The sequence below is a fragment of the Rutidosis leptorrhynchoides genome, chromosome 1, assembly GCF_046630445.1.
Source record: "Rutidosis leptorrhynchoides isolate AG116_Rl617_1_P2 chromosome 1, CSIRO_AGI_Rlap_v1, whole genome shotgun sequence".
In the NCBI taxonomy this organism is placed as follows: Eukaryota; Viridiplantae; Streptophyta; class Magnoliopsida; order Asterales; family Asteraceae; genus Rutidosis; species Rutidosis leptorrhynchoides.
Window position 1 is genome coordinate 706,115,522 of NC_092333.1, and position 13,818 is coordinate 706,129,339.

The following is a 13,818-nucleotide window of genomic DNA, read 5'->3' on the forward strand; positions in this document are numbered from 1 at the left end:
TATGTAAAGTTTTTAGTTGTAATTGTTCTATTTTTAAGGTGTAATCGTTTAAATAAATAAATGCGAAGTCAAAGCACGAAGATTAAAGAATTGAAGAAAAAGTGCCACTAAAGCTAGAAAAGTGCCACTAAAGCCATATTGCACTCAAAAGTGCCACTAAAAGTGAGTTAATAGACTTGCGCGGATTTTGGGAGTTAAGGAAAATAATTTTTTGTGCAAATTACAAACTTCAAAACGCAAAGTACAAGATATCTACGCGTACGAAGGGACGTTCAAAAATCCAGAACCGAGACATAAACCGAGCATCAACGCGCGAGACAACGGACCTAAAATTACGAGTCAACTATGCACAAGAATATAATATATATATATATATATATATATATATATATATATATATATATATATATATATATATAATTATGTATATTATATTATATATTATATTAATTATTATAATATAACGTCTACAAGCTAGCAAAGAAATCATTGTGACCAGGGATAGGCGGCCATGCGATCGCATGGCCAGCATGAGTAAAACTCATGTGATCGCATGGCTCAGAAAGTTGGGTCAGGTCCTATAAATAGCCAGTTTGATCGTCGAGTACACACACCAATATCATATATCTCTCCCTCTGTATATATGATATAGTTTAGTTTTATGAGTAATATTCATTTGAGTCCATAAATTAAGTTGAGATCCAAGAGACCAATGAGAGCGCGACATGTGTCGCGAAAATCACATGTGATTGAAAAAAAATTCAAAAATTTTTTTTTTAAATTTTTTTTAATTTTTCTTTTTTTCAATCACATGTGATTTACCTGCATTACAATCACATGTGATTGGATTTGTCATGTATAATCACATGTGATTGGGTTTACAATCATATGTGATTGACATGCATAATCACATATGATTTAAAAAAAAAAAATCGAAAAAAAATTAAAAAAAAAATTCGAAATTTTTTTTTCGAAAAACAAAATTTCAAAAAAAAAAATTCGAATATTTTTTTTTCAATCACATGTGATTTTCGCGCCACATGTCGCATTCTCATTGGTCCCTTTGTTTTCAAGCAAATTTATGGATGCAAGTGATTACAACTCTTAGTTTTATATTAGTAAGTTTGGGTAATGTAAAGGTTATTTTACGGGTTTTAAAGTCAAAACTCTGTCCCTGTAACACTACGCGTTTAATAATCACTGTAAGCTAAATTCTCCCTTTTTAATTATGTATCGTGCTTAAGTTATTAGTATGCTTATTTGAGCAGAAGTAATCGTGATGTTGGGCTAAATATTAAGACCGGATTATTGGGCTTTGGACCATAATTGGGGTTTGGACAAAAGACCGACACTTGTGGAAATTGGACTATGGGCTATTAATGGACTTTATATTTGATTAACTAAATGATATCTTGTTAATTTAATATAGAGATTTATAATTTGACGTATCTATATATAACCACATACGCTTGACTGGGTACGGTGAGCGGGATATGTATAAACACTAATAATTATTCATTTGACCGGACACGAGGATGGATTAATAGTCAATGGACTCATTAAAACAGGGGTGGATTACATTCAAGGGTAATTGGTGTAATTGTTAATAAAGTATTAAAACCTTGGATTACACGCAGTCGATAACCTGGTGTAATCAGTAACAATGTATTAAAACCTTATTACAGTTGAAGTCCCCAATTAGTTAGAATATTTGACTTCGGGTATAAGGTTAATTTGGCGAAGACCCTCGCACTTTATAATTATGACCGATGACTATTATGGACAAAACCAGATGGACTTATCAAATAATCCAGGACAAAGAACAATTAACCCAGGGTAATACATTAAAATCAAAACGTCAAACATCATGAGTACGGAAGTTTAAATAAGCATAATATATTTTATTTTATATTTCCTCGTACATTTATTTATTGTCATTTTAATTATTGTTATTTATTTTATCGTCATTTAAATATCGTTATTTACTTTACGCACTTTAATTATCATCATTTATCTTTACGCTTAAAATATAAAATTGACAAACCAGTCATTAAACGGTAAAACCCCCATTTTTATAATAATAATAATTGTAATATATATATTTTGTACAAATATAGTTGTTTAAAATATAGTGTAAAATAAGCCGTCTCCCTGTGAAATGAACCGGACTTACTAAAAACTATACTACTCTACGATTAGGTACACTGCCTATAGTGTTGTAGCAGAGTTTAAGTATATTCCATTTGTACATAAATAATTAAAACTTGTATCATATTTCGTCGTATTTCGTAATAAAAATAATAGTATTTTGTACCCCTCTGCTCGCACATCAATAAACACAAACCCTAATTTCTATAATTCATATTTTTATTCAATTACATAGTGTAATCAAGTCTAGTGCTCAATTAATGATGTTTAGTGTTTTCATTTATCGTTTAATTGATCGATTGGCGTTGTTTACTTGAAAAACGAATTGGTAATCGTTAGATCTGATATAATTGAGTTGTGGACAGATCATATAATGTGTATAGATGAAAAGGTATGGAAAAACTATTTAATCTAGACTTTGATTTCGCTTGATTTCGTTATCGTATGCTCAAGATATGCTTAATCGAAGTTTTCGTTAGGGTTTCACATGTAATCCGAATTTTCTGAGTTACTGATATTGCACATTTCTCATATATTTATCATGGCAATATCCGTCATTTTTAGTCCAACTGAATACGGTTTTGGTTATTATTCGCGAGTATTATAAAGATTATGATTTGAGAGCCGAGAATTGATTAATTGAGTGTTTTATGGAGTTTATGGCGCGTTTACAGCAGTTTCTGTGTTATTGGGTGATTTAGGACGAGACCAAGACTTGGGATATACAAAAACAGCGAAGAATTGCTGAATACAGGGGTGCGCGCTGCGCATAAGGCTGCGTACCGCGCGTTATAACTTCAAGAGAGATCAGTCAGCTTTTAATATTGACATCATGTTTTATTCGCTAGTGCGCGCCGCGGACTTTTCTGCGCGCCGCGCATAATAGGTCGGCCAGATTTTTATTTGCTATAAATAACGTGCAGTTTTTATTCCAAGGGGAATCTTTTTCACAGCCGATTTTGGGAGCTCTTAGGGCAATTTTTGGGCACCTTTGGGGAATTCCAAGGTTACTCTAACGCTCTAATCATTCCGCTGTCAAGGATCAATTCAAGCACTAATCAAGATTCATCGTGTTAGGTTGATTCTACTTATCAAACAATGTTTTCTTTATTAATTGTTTCTTTGATTTCTATTGTTGCCATGGTTATTGGCTAAGTTATTTAATGTTTGTCTAGACTTATAAACCTTTGTATTTGATGCTACTTATCAGTTATTCTTTTAATTAATGATGATTTGATGTTTAAATTAAAGAACGATTCTTATTAAAGCTAGACTTTTCGATTCAATTGGTTGTGTATTTGTTTGATAGGACGAGAGTTCATTAATTTAATACATAAATTTACAATTGGTTTGTCTTAATTGATTGTTTGCTTACTCGGAGACGAGAGTAAATTGGATTCAAAAGGCTAGACGAAATAGGGGTGAATTATACGCAACCAGAGTTGGTGTGATTGTGATTCGAGTCTTCATCTTAGTTGGAATATTTGGTCCCAATTAGGAGGTCTTAGGCTACAGGGAATTCCATTTCGTGTAATCTTAACTGAAGTGTTTGCGCTGGGGAATTCCAGGTGAACCGACTAGATAATTCACATTAGTTAGATAATAATTGGGGCTTAATCTAAATGCATCCAATACTAGGTGTAAATGGTCTAGACAAACATTCGTTCTCCTATTTGATTTCAACTATCTTATTTTTACTTGTTTGTTTGCTTTAAAGCTTAAACTTAAAAACACAAAAATATTGTCTTTTACTTTTAATCTATCATTGATTTGGCTAATCGTTAAATAGCCACAAAGCAAATTATCTCGTACTTTCTACTTTCATAGATTAATTTAGTTTATTTTTATTAGTTGCAATCTTAATTCTCATGTTAAACTGTCCTTGGAACGATTTCGGAATTACCAACTTTATACTATTGCATGATCGGGTACACTGCCGGGGACAGTTGTGTCAAAAATTAAGCTTGTTATCTAATTGTTCTTAGTTTAGTTTTAGTTATAGTTTATTATTTCTTTTCATTTATTCTTAGTTGAATCAGTGCGTTTAATTAGTTGTTAGTTTTGATTTCACAGATAACAGGTAATGCATGCCACATACGCGTTCTTCTAATTCTCTGATTCTTCAACCGTTTGACGAACCCGAAAGAGAGTTATTCAGAGCATTAAGTCAAGAGCAACAGTCTACAGTGGATTCATCTTCTTCTTCGAGTGCTAATATAATTAATTTGGGTAGTAGTTCTGAGACTATGCTGCCCGATACACCACCTGAAATCAGAGAAGAAGAAGAATCTTACGTTTCATTATATCTTTTCGAGACTGAAGAGATGGCTGAACAACAAGAACAACCAAATCATCCTCAGACTATGGCAGAAAATTTGAAGGCCACCCGAGCTGGCCAAGGCAATTCGATTACTCAACCGAACATCACTCAGCCTTTTCAAATTACAGGTCCGATTCTGAGTTTGATTTCTTCTGACTGCCAATTTCATGGCAAGGATAGTGAGGATAGACTGCCAATTTCATGGCAAGGATAGTGAGGATGCTAACGAGCATCTTCATATTTTCAATGATGTTTGCAACCTTTTCAAGCTGCATGAGGTTGCCGATACTTCGATCAAGACAAGGCTTTTTCCCTGGACTCTTAAGGGAGAAGCTAAGAGATGGTTAGATAAGCAGCCAGAGGGAGCGAATACCTCTTGGGAAGTTTTGATGGATAAGTTTTTAGCAAAGTTTTTCCCTGCGTCTCGAGCTGCTAGACTTCAAGCAGATATTTCGCAATTCAAAAAAAAGAGCAATGAGACATTATTTGATGCTTGGGACCGTTATTCTAATATGTTATGCTCGTGTCTGCAACACGGGTTGAATGATTTACAAAAGGTCCAGATTTTCTATAAGGGGTGTGACATACCAACTCGTCAGAGTATTGATCAAGCAGCATGTGGAACTTTAATGGATAAGACCGAAGAAGAGGCACTAGAGATTATTGAAAAGCAAGATACTTACACTCATGAATGGTATCAAGATCATGAGTCAACCCATTCTGCTTCAGTTAAGAGAACCGAAACCACTGGTGCGTTTGATGATTATGGGTCTATTAATGCTAAGTTGGACAAATTTGGTAGGCACTTGGAGAAGTTGGAGAAGGACATGCATGGTATTAAGGTTGGTTGTGAGTTTTGTGGGGGATTACACTTAGGAAAAGATTGTGATGCAGGTTTGACTATGAACCAGAAAGAAGAGATCGCTTATATTAGTCAACAGAACAACAATCAGTTTCAGGGACGTGCGCAGTTTAATAGGAATTTCAACAATCCCTATAATCCTCAAGGTAATCAAGGTTCGAGGTTCCAGCCAGGTTCTAGTGGAGGATATCAACAGTAAGCTCCCGGGTATTTTCAGAAACCCCAAGCCGAAGAGAAAAAGTCCAACCTTGAAGCTATGATCGAAAAGCTTGTGATGTCTCAAACTCAGCTTGTTACTACTATTACTCAAAACAAAGAGAAGAATGATCAAATGTTTCAAAATCAACAAGCAGCTATTCAGAATCTGGAGAAACAAATTGGTCAACTTGCTAATCAGAGTAATGAGAGAAAACCGGGGGAGTTACCGAGTAAAACAGATAATAACCCGAAGAATGGGCACGTTAATGCTATCACTACCCAAAGTGGTTTAGCATATGATTCACCGCGGAAGACAGATGAGTATGATTTGCGAGTGCCGTTGGATAAGGATAGTGAGCCGGTAGTTGCTAGTGAAATGGAGGGGGAAAAGCAGCCGGAACAGGTGATTGAGAAGGTGTTAAGGGTACCGGAAACCGTTGTTGCGAAACCGGTAGTTAAAGAGTATCAACCACCGCTCCCATTCCCGAGTAAGCAGAGATCGGAGAAGCTTGAGGCGGAAAAGTCCAAGTTCATGGACTTGATTAAAAAAGTTAACATAAATTTGCCTTTTATTGATGTGATTGCAGGTATGCCCAAGTATGCAAGGTTTCTTAAGGACTTTCTAACTAACAGGAAGAAGCTGGAGAACGTGTCTTCAGTCAGGTTGAATGCCGCATGCTCAGCGGTAGTTGCAAACAAGCTTCCCGAGAAGCTTGAGGATCCTGGGAGTTTCACCATCCCTTGTTTACTGGGTAATTTGGATTGTATGAGAGCGTTGGCAGATTTGGGGGCTAGCATAAATTTAATGCCCTATTCTATTTATTTAAAGCTAGACCCCAGGGAGTTGAAACCCACACGTATGGCTATTCAGCTAGCTGACTGCTCTATTAAATTCCCTCGTGGAATAGTCGAGAATATGCTAGTTAAGACCGGGTCATTGGTTTTCCCAGCCGATTTTGTGGTTTTGATATGGAAGTGGATGAAAGGATTCCACTGATTTTGGGTCGGCCATTTTTAAATACGGTTAGATGTATCATTGATGTTTATGGCCAACAGTTGACCCTTAGAATAGATGATTTGCATGCAACTTTCTCAATCGACCATGCTTTAAAATACCCTGCTTACACTGATGATACATGTTATTTTCTTAACACTGTGAATGTCCAGTCTGAGTTTTGCAGGAATTCCCAGAGTTACAGGGTTCAGGAGAATGTTCATTGGTTGAAATTGATGAAGAGTTGCAGTTGAGGAGGTGGATATTTTGACCACTTGATGGAAAACGGCTATGAGCCGACTGAGGAGGAGTTCAAAGAACTCAAACGTGATGTAGATTACCGGAGCAAGTCTTCAATTGAAGAACCTCCCAAGTCAGAATTGAAGCCACTTCCAGATCATTTGGAATACGCTTATTTGAAGGAGGAATCTAAGCTCCAGGTAATTATTTCTTCTTCTCTTACTACAGGTCAGAAAACTGAACTTGTGACCATGCTAAAGGCCCATAAACCGGCCATTGCGTGGAAAATTCATGACATCAAGGGTATTAGTCCCTCCTATTGCACCCACAAATTTCTTATGGAGGATAACTCCAAACTTGTGGTGCAACGTCAAAGGAGGTTGAACCCGCACATGCAAGATGTCATGAAGAAAGAGATCATTAAGATCCTTGACGCAGGTCTGATTTACCCAATTTCTGACAGTCCGTGGATTAGCCCGGTACACTGTGTACCTAAGAAAGGTGGTATGACTGTTACCACTAATGATAAAAATGAGTTAATTTCCACTTGGACTGTGACGGGGTGGCGTGTTTGTATTGACTATCGTAAGTTGAACGAGGCCACACGCAAAGACCACTTCCCGTTACCTTTCATGGATCAAATGGTAGAGAGGTTGGCGGGAAACAGCTTTTATTGTTCTCTTGATGGTTTTTCGGGCTATTTTCAAATTCCTATCTCGCCCGAGGACCAGGAGAAAACCATTTTCACGTGCCCGTATGGCACATTCTCATACCGTCGCATGCCCTTTGGCCTTTGTAACACTCCGGCCACTTTTCAAAGGTGCATGATGGCCATATTCCATGATATGATAGAAGATTGCATGGAGGTGTTCATGGATGACTTTTCGGTCTTCGGAGACACTTTCGATTCATGCCTTCTTAATTTAAAGCGGATGTTGGTAAGGTGTGAGAAATCTAATCTCGTGCTCAATTGGGAAAAGTCCCATTTCATGGTACAAGGGGGCATAGTCCTCGGGCACAAGATTTCTAGGGACGGTATTGAGGTGGATCCTGTAAAGGTAACGGCTATTAAGAACCTTCCACCTCCCACCGATCTTAAGGGTGTTCGGAGTTTTCTCGGGCATGCCGGTTTTTACCGGCTGTTCATCAAGGATTTTTCCAAAATCGCTAACCTGATGAACAAACTCCTCGAAAAGGACACACCCTGGAATTTCTCCAAAGAGTGCCAAAAGGCATTCGAACTTCTTAAGGAGAAACTGATCAATGCACCCATCATAATTGCTCCGAATTGGTCTCTTCCGTTCGAGCTTATGTGTGATGCATCCGATTTCACTGTTGGCTCTGTTTTGGGCCAAAGGGTTGAGAAACATTTCTGACCCATTTATTATGCAAGTAAGACCTTACAAGGAGCACAATTGAATTATACTACCACTGAAAAGGAGCTCCCTGTGGTGGTCTTTTTGTTTGATAAGTTCCGGTCCTACTTAGTCTTATCTAAGACTATAGTCTTTACGAACCATTCTGCTCTAAAGTACCTTTTTGCCAAACCGGATGCTAAACCTCGACTGCTTAGATGGATCTTGCTTTTGCAAGAATTCGATGTTGAGATCCTGGATAAAAAGGGTGCCGAGAACTTGGCGGCCGATCACCTTTCACGTCTTGAGAATCCCTCCCGTGACGTTCTCGATGAGACTACTATTCATGATGATTTTCCCGATGAATATCTCATGAAGGTGGAGGAGTGTGAAGACCCTTGGTTCGTTGATTTTGCTAATTACTTGGGTGGGGGGGGGGGGGTTCTTAGAAAAAGGTTGGTCACATCATAAACGTAAGAAATTCTTTAGTGACCTTAAGTATTATTTTTGGGAGGACCCTTATCTCTTTAGGCGGTGTTCCGATGGAATGATCCGTCGATGTGTTTCCGGAGACGAATGCGAGCGCATTCTTGTCCAATGTCATCATGGACCGACGGGTGGGCATTATGGTCCCCAAGTTACGGGGCGAAAAGTATTTGAGGCCGGTTTTTATTGGCCTACTATCTTCAAGGATGCCCACCGAATATGTCAATCATGTGATGCTTGTCAACGGGCGGGCTAAATCCTTAAATGAGATGAGATGCCTCAAAATGTTATTCAAGTTTGCGAGGTTTTCGATATTTGGGGGATTGACTTCATGGGTCCGTTCCCGAAATCTAATAATAAACTCTACATTCTTGTTGCCATCGACTATGTTTCGAAATGGGTCGAAGCGCAATCTTTGCCCGCTAATGATGCACGGGTTGTAGTTTCGTTCCTTAAACAACTCTTATTTCAGTTTGGTGCCCCAAAAGCTTTAATTAGTGATCGGGGAACTCACTTTTGTAATGCCCAACTTGAAAAGGTGTTGAAACGATATGGGGTGACCCATAAAGTTTCTACATCTTACCATCCTCAAACCAATGGGCAAGTCGAAAACACCAACCGAGCTTTAAAGAGGATTCTTGAAAAGACAATTGGTTCTAATCCTAAGGAGTGGTCCTTCAAACTTGATGATGCCTTATGGGCATTTATAACGGCGTACAAAATGCCAATCGGAACCACTCCTTTTCGTTTACTTTATGGTAAAGCGTGTCATCTCCCAGTAGAGATAGAACACAAAGCTTGTTGGGCTCTCAAAACGAGCAATCTTGATCTTAAGGAGGCGGGTCACCTTCGGTTGAGCCAATTAAATGAGTTAGAGGAATTAAGGCTTGATGCTTATGAAAATTCATTGATTAGCAAGGAGAGGACAAAGAAGTGGCACGATAGTCGTTTAAAAGATCCTAATAAATTTAAGGAGGGGGATCGTGTGCTTCTTTTCAATTCACGTTTTCGTTTGTTTCCAGGAAAGTTAAAGTCTAAGTGGTCGGGACCATTTATTGTTCCTAAGGTTTATCCCCATGGGGCGGTTGATTTGGTTAATTCAAAGGGGGAATAGTTTAAGGTGAATGGTCATCGAATCAAACACTACGTCGATGGACCGCAAGAGGTGGATGATGAGATCAAACTCATCTTTACCTCTAACGACGCGTGAAAATCATGGTTCTAGTTGTTAGTTGTAGAGTTTGCATATTATTTTCGTAGTTTGTATTATTCATGCTTGAAACAGGTGCAATTTGATCAATGGTAATTGTTTTGGTTCATGGGAAATTAAATGTTTTGGTTCATGCTTGAAAAAGGGAATTATGTGATTTAAAAAAAAAAGGAAAATTCGAATTTACGTGACTGCGCGCCGCGCACTTGCCTGCGCGCCGCGCACATGTGAAGGAAGGTAACTGGGCATTTTTGGTTAATTTCTGATTTGGTTTCAAGCTATAACGCGCGTCGCACATGTATACACGCACCTCGCAGTTTTCCCACACACAAACGCGCTCCGCGCTCTTTATGCGCGCCGCGCATTTCGGTTAGTCAGACCAGTTCTCTGTTTTAAAAACCCGAACCCAATTTTTATAACCCGAATTTTAAATGGGTCCAGTCGACTTTTAGGGGTTTTTAAGGCTATTTCAAACCAATTTACACCCACTTTAACATACACAAGCACCTACATCGATCTCAAAGCTAGGGTTCTTCAATTTTCAAAGTTTCTTTTTGTGATTTTCTCTCCAATTACTTGTGAATCATGCCGCCTAGGGTCCGTTTCTCTTACTCTTACACTTAATTTCATCTCTGTTTATGTTAGTTATGTTTTAATTGATGATTAGTTGAAGTTCAAGTGTGGGGTTAACCCTAATTTGTTTAATGCTTAATGATTCACATGATTAGTGTTAATAATGCCTAATACGATTTGTTTGTATGATGTTTACATTTGATTAGTGCATATTGTTGATACTAGGGTTTGCTATGAGATTAAATCCGAATTTGAACTTTTTAATTTGGGGTTTTGTGTGTTAGATGGTTAATGGAGGTAGTTCATGATAGTGTGGGGTAATTTGGGCGGGTCAAGTGTGAAGCTACTTGGTTTTTGATGTTTTGAGTTGGATTGCCAATAGAGTTGATAATTTTGGGTATGTTTAGTATCATAGGACTTTTTCATGTGTTGTAGGGGATTTCAAAGGTGATTTTGAGTTGGTTAAAATTTTGTGTTCATGAATGGTTAAGCCTAGTTTGTTTGGAAATCGAATTTTGTTTATATGCTAGCTTTTCATGAAACATAAAATATTATTGATTATGTGGTTTAGTTGATTGTATTTGCTATGAAAAAAGGAGAATTAATCAACACGAATGAATATAATTCATGAATGTAATGATCTTTAGAAGATATCATCTGTTAAAGCTTTACTTGAATTCTGATATGTCAAAATATGTAGTGGTTGTTCTTTAGTAAACGAATACATATATCTTGTAAGTAGTATAGTTACTGACTATTGAATCAGAATTGAAGAATGTACATTGCAATATATTAATGTGAGATATAAATATTTCTCGGGTATTACCTACCCGTTAAAATATTTTCACAATTAACAGTTTGTACAAAAGAATTTTTAATTACAATCTTTATGAAGATATACGTTCATATATGTATTCTTCATATATAATTAGATTTAATGAGTTAATATAATATTAAACTCAATTGATTCGCGGTTGTAACGAGAATAAATAATCTTCAAGACTTGAGAGATTACATAATCGTAGGGGAATATTTCTCTAATGAAGTTATGAATCAATACTTCATCGTTCATTGTTATACCTCGGTATATGATGTTGATGCTCGTGAAATTCTTGCGAAATTCACAAGGCACGAATAATGTTTTCTAGAAAGTTCCGAGTATATCGAAAATAGAAGTGTAAAATCAAACATGTATTTGAATAATGCACTTGGTTTATTATGAAATGGAGTTTATTGTGCTGAAGCAGTGATTAATGATTGTTAAGTCATTAACGAAGGATGTACATCATAGCATACTGTGATATGAATTAACCAAGTAGTACATACTAGTTAAGATTCACACGTAATAGCTTAGCACAAAATGATTTATTAAACCATATATATATAAAGTATACATATATAATTCTTCAGGAAGAATGAGTCAATACATTTTAACTCATTATTACTAATATTCCTTGGTATCTATGGGGCGTATGATGTTGATATCCGAGGTACCGAGTTCGATGTTGAGGCGTGGGATGCGGATGTTGTTGTTGGTGGTGAAGCTGGTGCTGTTGGTGGTGATGCTGATGGTACTGGTGGTACTGGTGGTGATGCTGGTTATGCTGCTAGTGCTGCTGATGCTTGTAGAATTCTCACCATATTCTCCAGAGCCACCACTCTAGCGCGAAGCTCGTTAACCTCTTCTATTATACTGGGATGATTGGCGGTTCGGACAAGGGGATGAATAAGATCTAGAATTCTAGATATTATATAATCGTGGCGAGCTGTTCTGGAAATAAGGGTGAAAATGGTGTTTCAGATCGGTTCGCCGATAAGTGCTTTAGGTTCTTCGCTAATAGGGCAATGTGGTGGGTGAAAAGGATAACCTTCTTCACTTCTAAATTGATTGAGTCGACTACGAACCTACCCCCAATTCATCCAAAATAGATGATGGCTAATTGGTTGGTTCATTCCAGTTATGCTGCTATTGGAGCTCGAGAAGTTCGAAGAATCCATATTATGTGTTTAGAATTTGGGTTTGATATAAAATGGGTGTTGAATATTGAATGATATATTTGTCTCCTTGAATATGTATATATAGCAAAAGATTTCCGTAATTTACGGAGAAAATTTAGGAAAAGTGTCAGACAAAGTCTATTGGGATAGATATGCTAAGATATGATAAGATATGATTTGTCTATACTCCAATAATGGCAGTATGACGTGTCGAGATCATAAAATGATAAGTATGTAATCTAATAATCTTTCGATTAAAGACTTTCAATTCGTATACTGTGATAAGCCAATGACTTTTTTCTGGTTCGCAAACCGATGCATAAAGGCATAAGGCATATAGGTACGTGATATATAACAGGAAGTTATATATGTTTGAGTATGAATAGTAACAATTATAGGAGTTTCAAAAATCATGGATAATATTTCATGTAATACATATGTAATACACAAAACCATGATAAATGACATAGGAATGTCAAGAATTTCTGAAATCTTGGTATCGCATTTAAATGTGGTGGCGTAATTGGATAGTACTTAGGAAAGTGAGCAGAGTTCTTAGATTGGCTCGGCATTCTAAGATAAGTAAAGTTTCTAAAGTATAGTGTAGCATTTAATAGTTAAAGGCAACAAGTAAAGGCACTATAGTCAAGGAAAGTTGTAGTCCTACATTACTAAGGTACCTAATTGTATAAGGCACACATAAAATGCAATCCTGGTTCTCTGTAACAAACTGCTCTGATACCAATCTGTGACGTCCTCCAGATAGGGCCTAGAAGAATAACGTCACTAAATATATCAAATCACAGTTGTATAAACGAGAACGACTCTATATGAGACGTTTTATTGAGTTTTGCAGCGGAAGATAAATAGATTACATTGTATTTAATGAACAATGCATTAAATGTCTTTAGTTGATATGATATGTGATGAAGACTCCTAGCATAGCAAGTAATTATCATCAGTTTAGCAAATGCAAGTCCTTCAAATTATCCATGAGTGACTCGTTGAAATGTTGCTTTCAATTAACAAATACACAGTGGAAGCAATACTTAAGTACCTGAGAATAAACATGCTTAAAAAGTCAACACTAGGTTGAGTGAGTTCATAGGTTTGTCATAAATAATGATTTCAGTAATAGTGTTAGACCACAAGATTTTTGTTCATAAGCTTGGTCTCGCAGGGACCAATTAGTAGATCTCGCAGATCCAAAAGTTATTCATAAAGTTGTTCTCGCAGGGACCAAAAAGTAGATCACGCAGATCCAAAAGTTATTCATAAGCTTGGTCTCGCAGGGACCAATTAGTAGATCACGTAGATCCAAAATTTGTTCATAACTTGGTCTCACAAGGACCAATTAGTAGATCACGCAGATCTAAAAGTTGTTCATAAGCTTGGTCTCACAGGGACCAATTAGCAGATCTCGTAGATCCAAAA

The 13,818-nt window shown here is 37.0% G+C and overlaps 1 protein-coding gene across 1 annotated transcript; it reads left to right on the top strand.

Annotated features, from left to right (window-relative positions):
• The first annotated feature begins 9,324 nt into the window (after nt 1–9,324).
• LOC139853665 (uncharacterized) lies at nt 9,325–9,717 on the top strand. Its single transcript, XM_071843041.1, has one exon. The coding sequence runs from the start codon at nt 9,325–9,327 to the stop codon at nt 9,715–9,717; it is 393 nt and encodes a 130-aa protein (XP_071699142.1).
• The last annotated feature ends 4,101 nt before the right edge of the window (nt 9,718–13,818 follow it).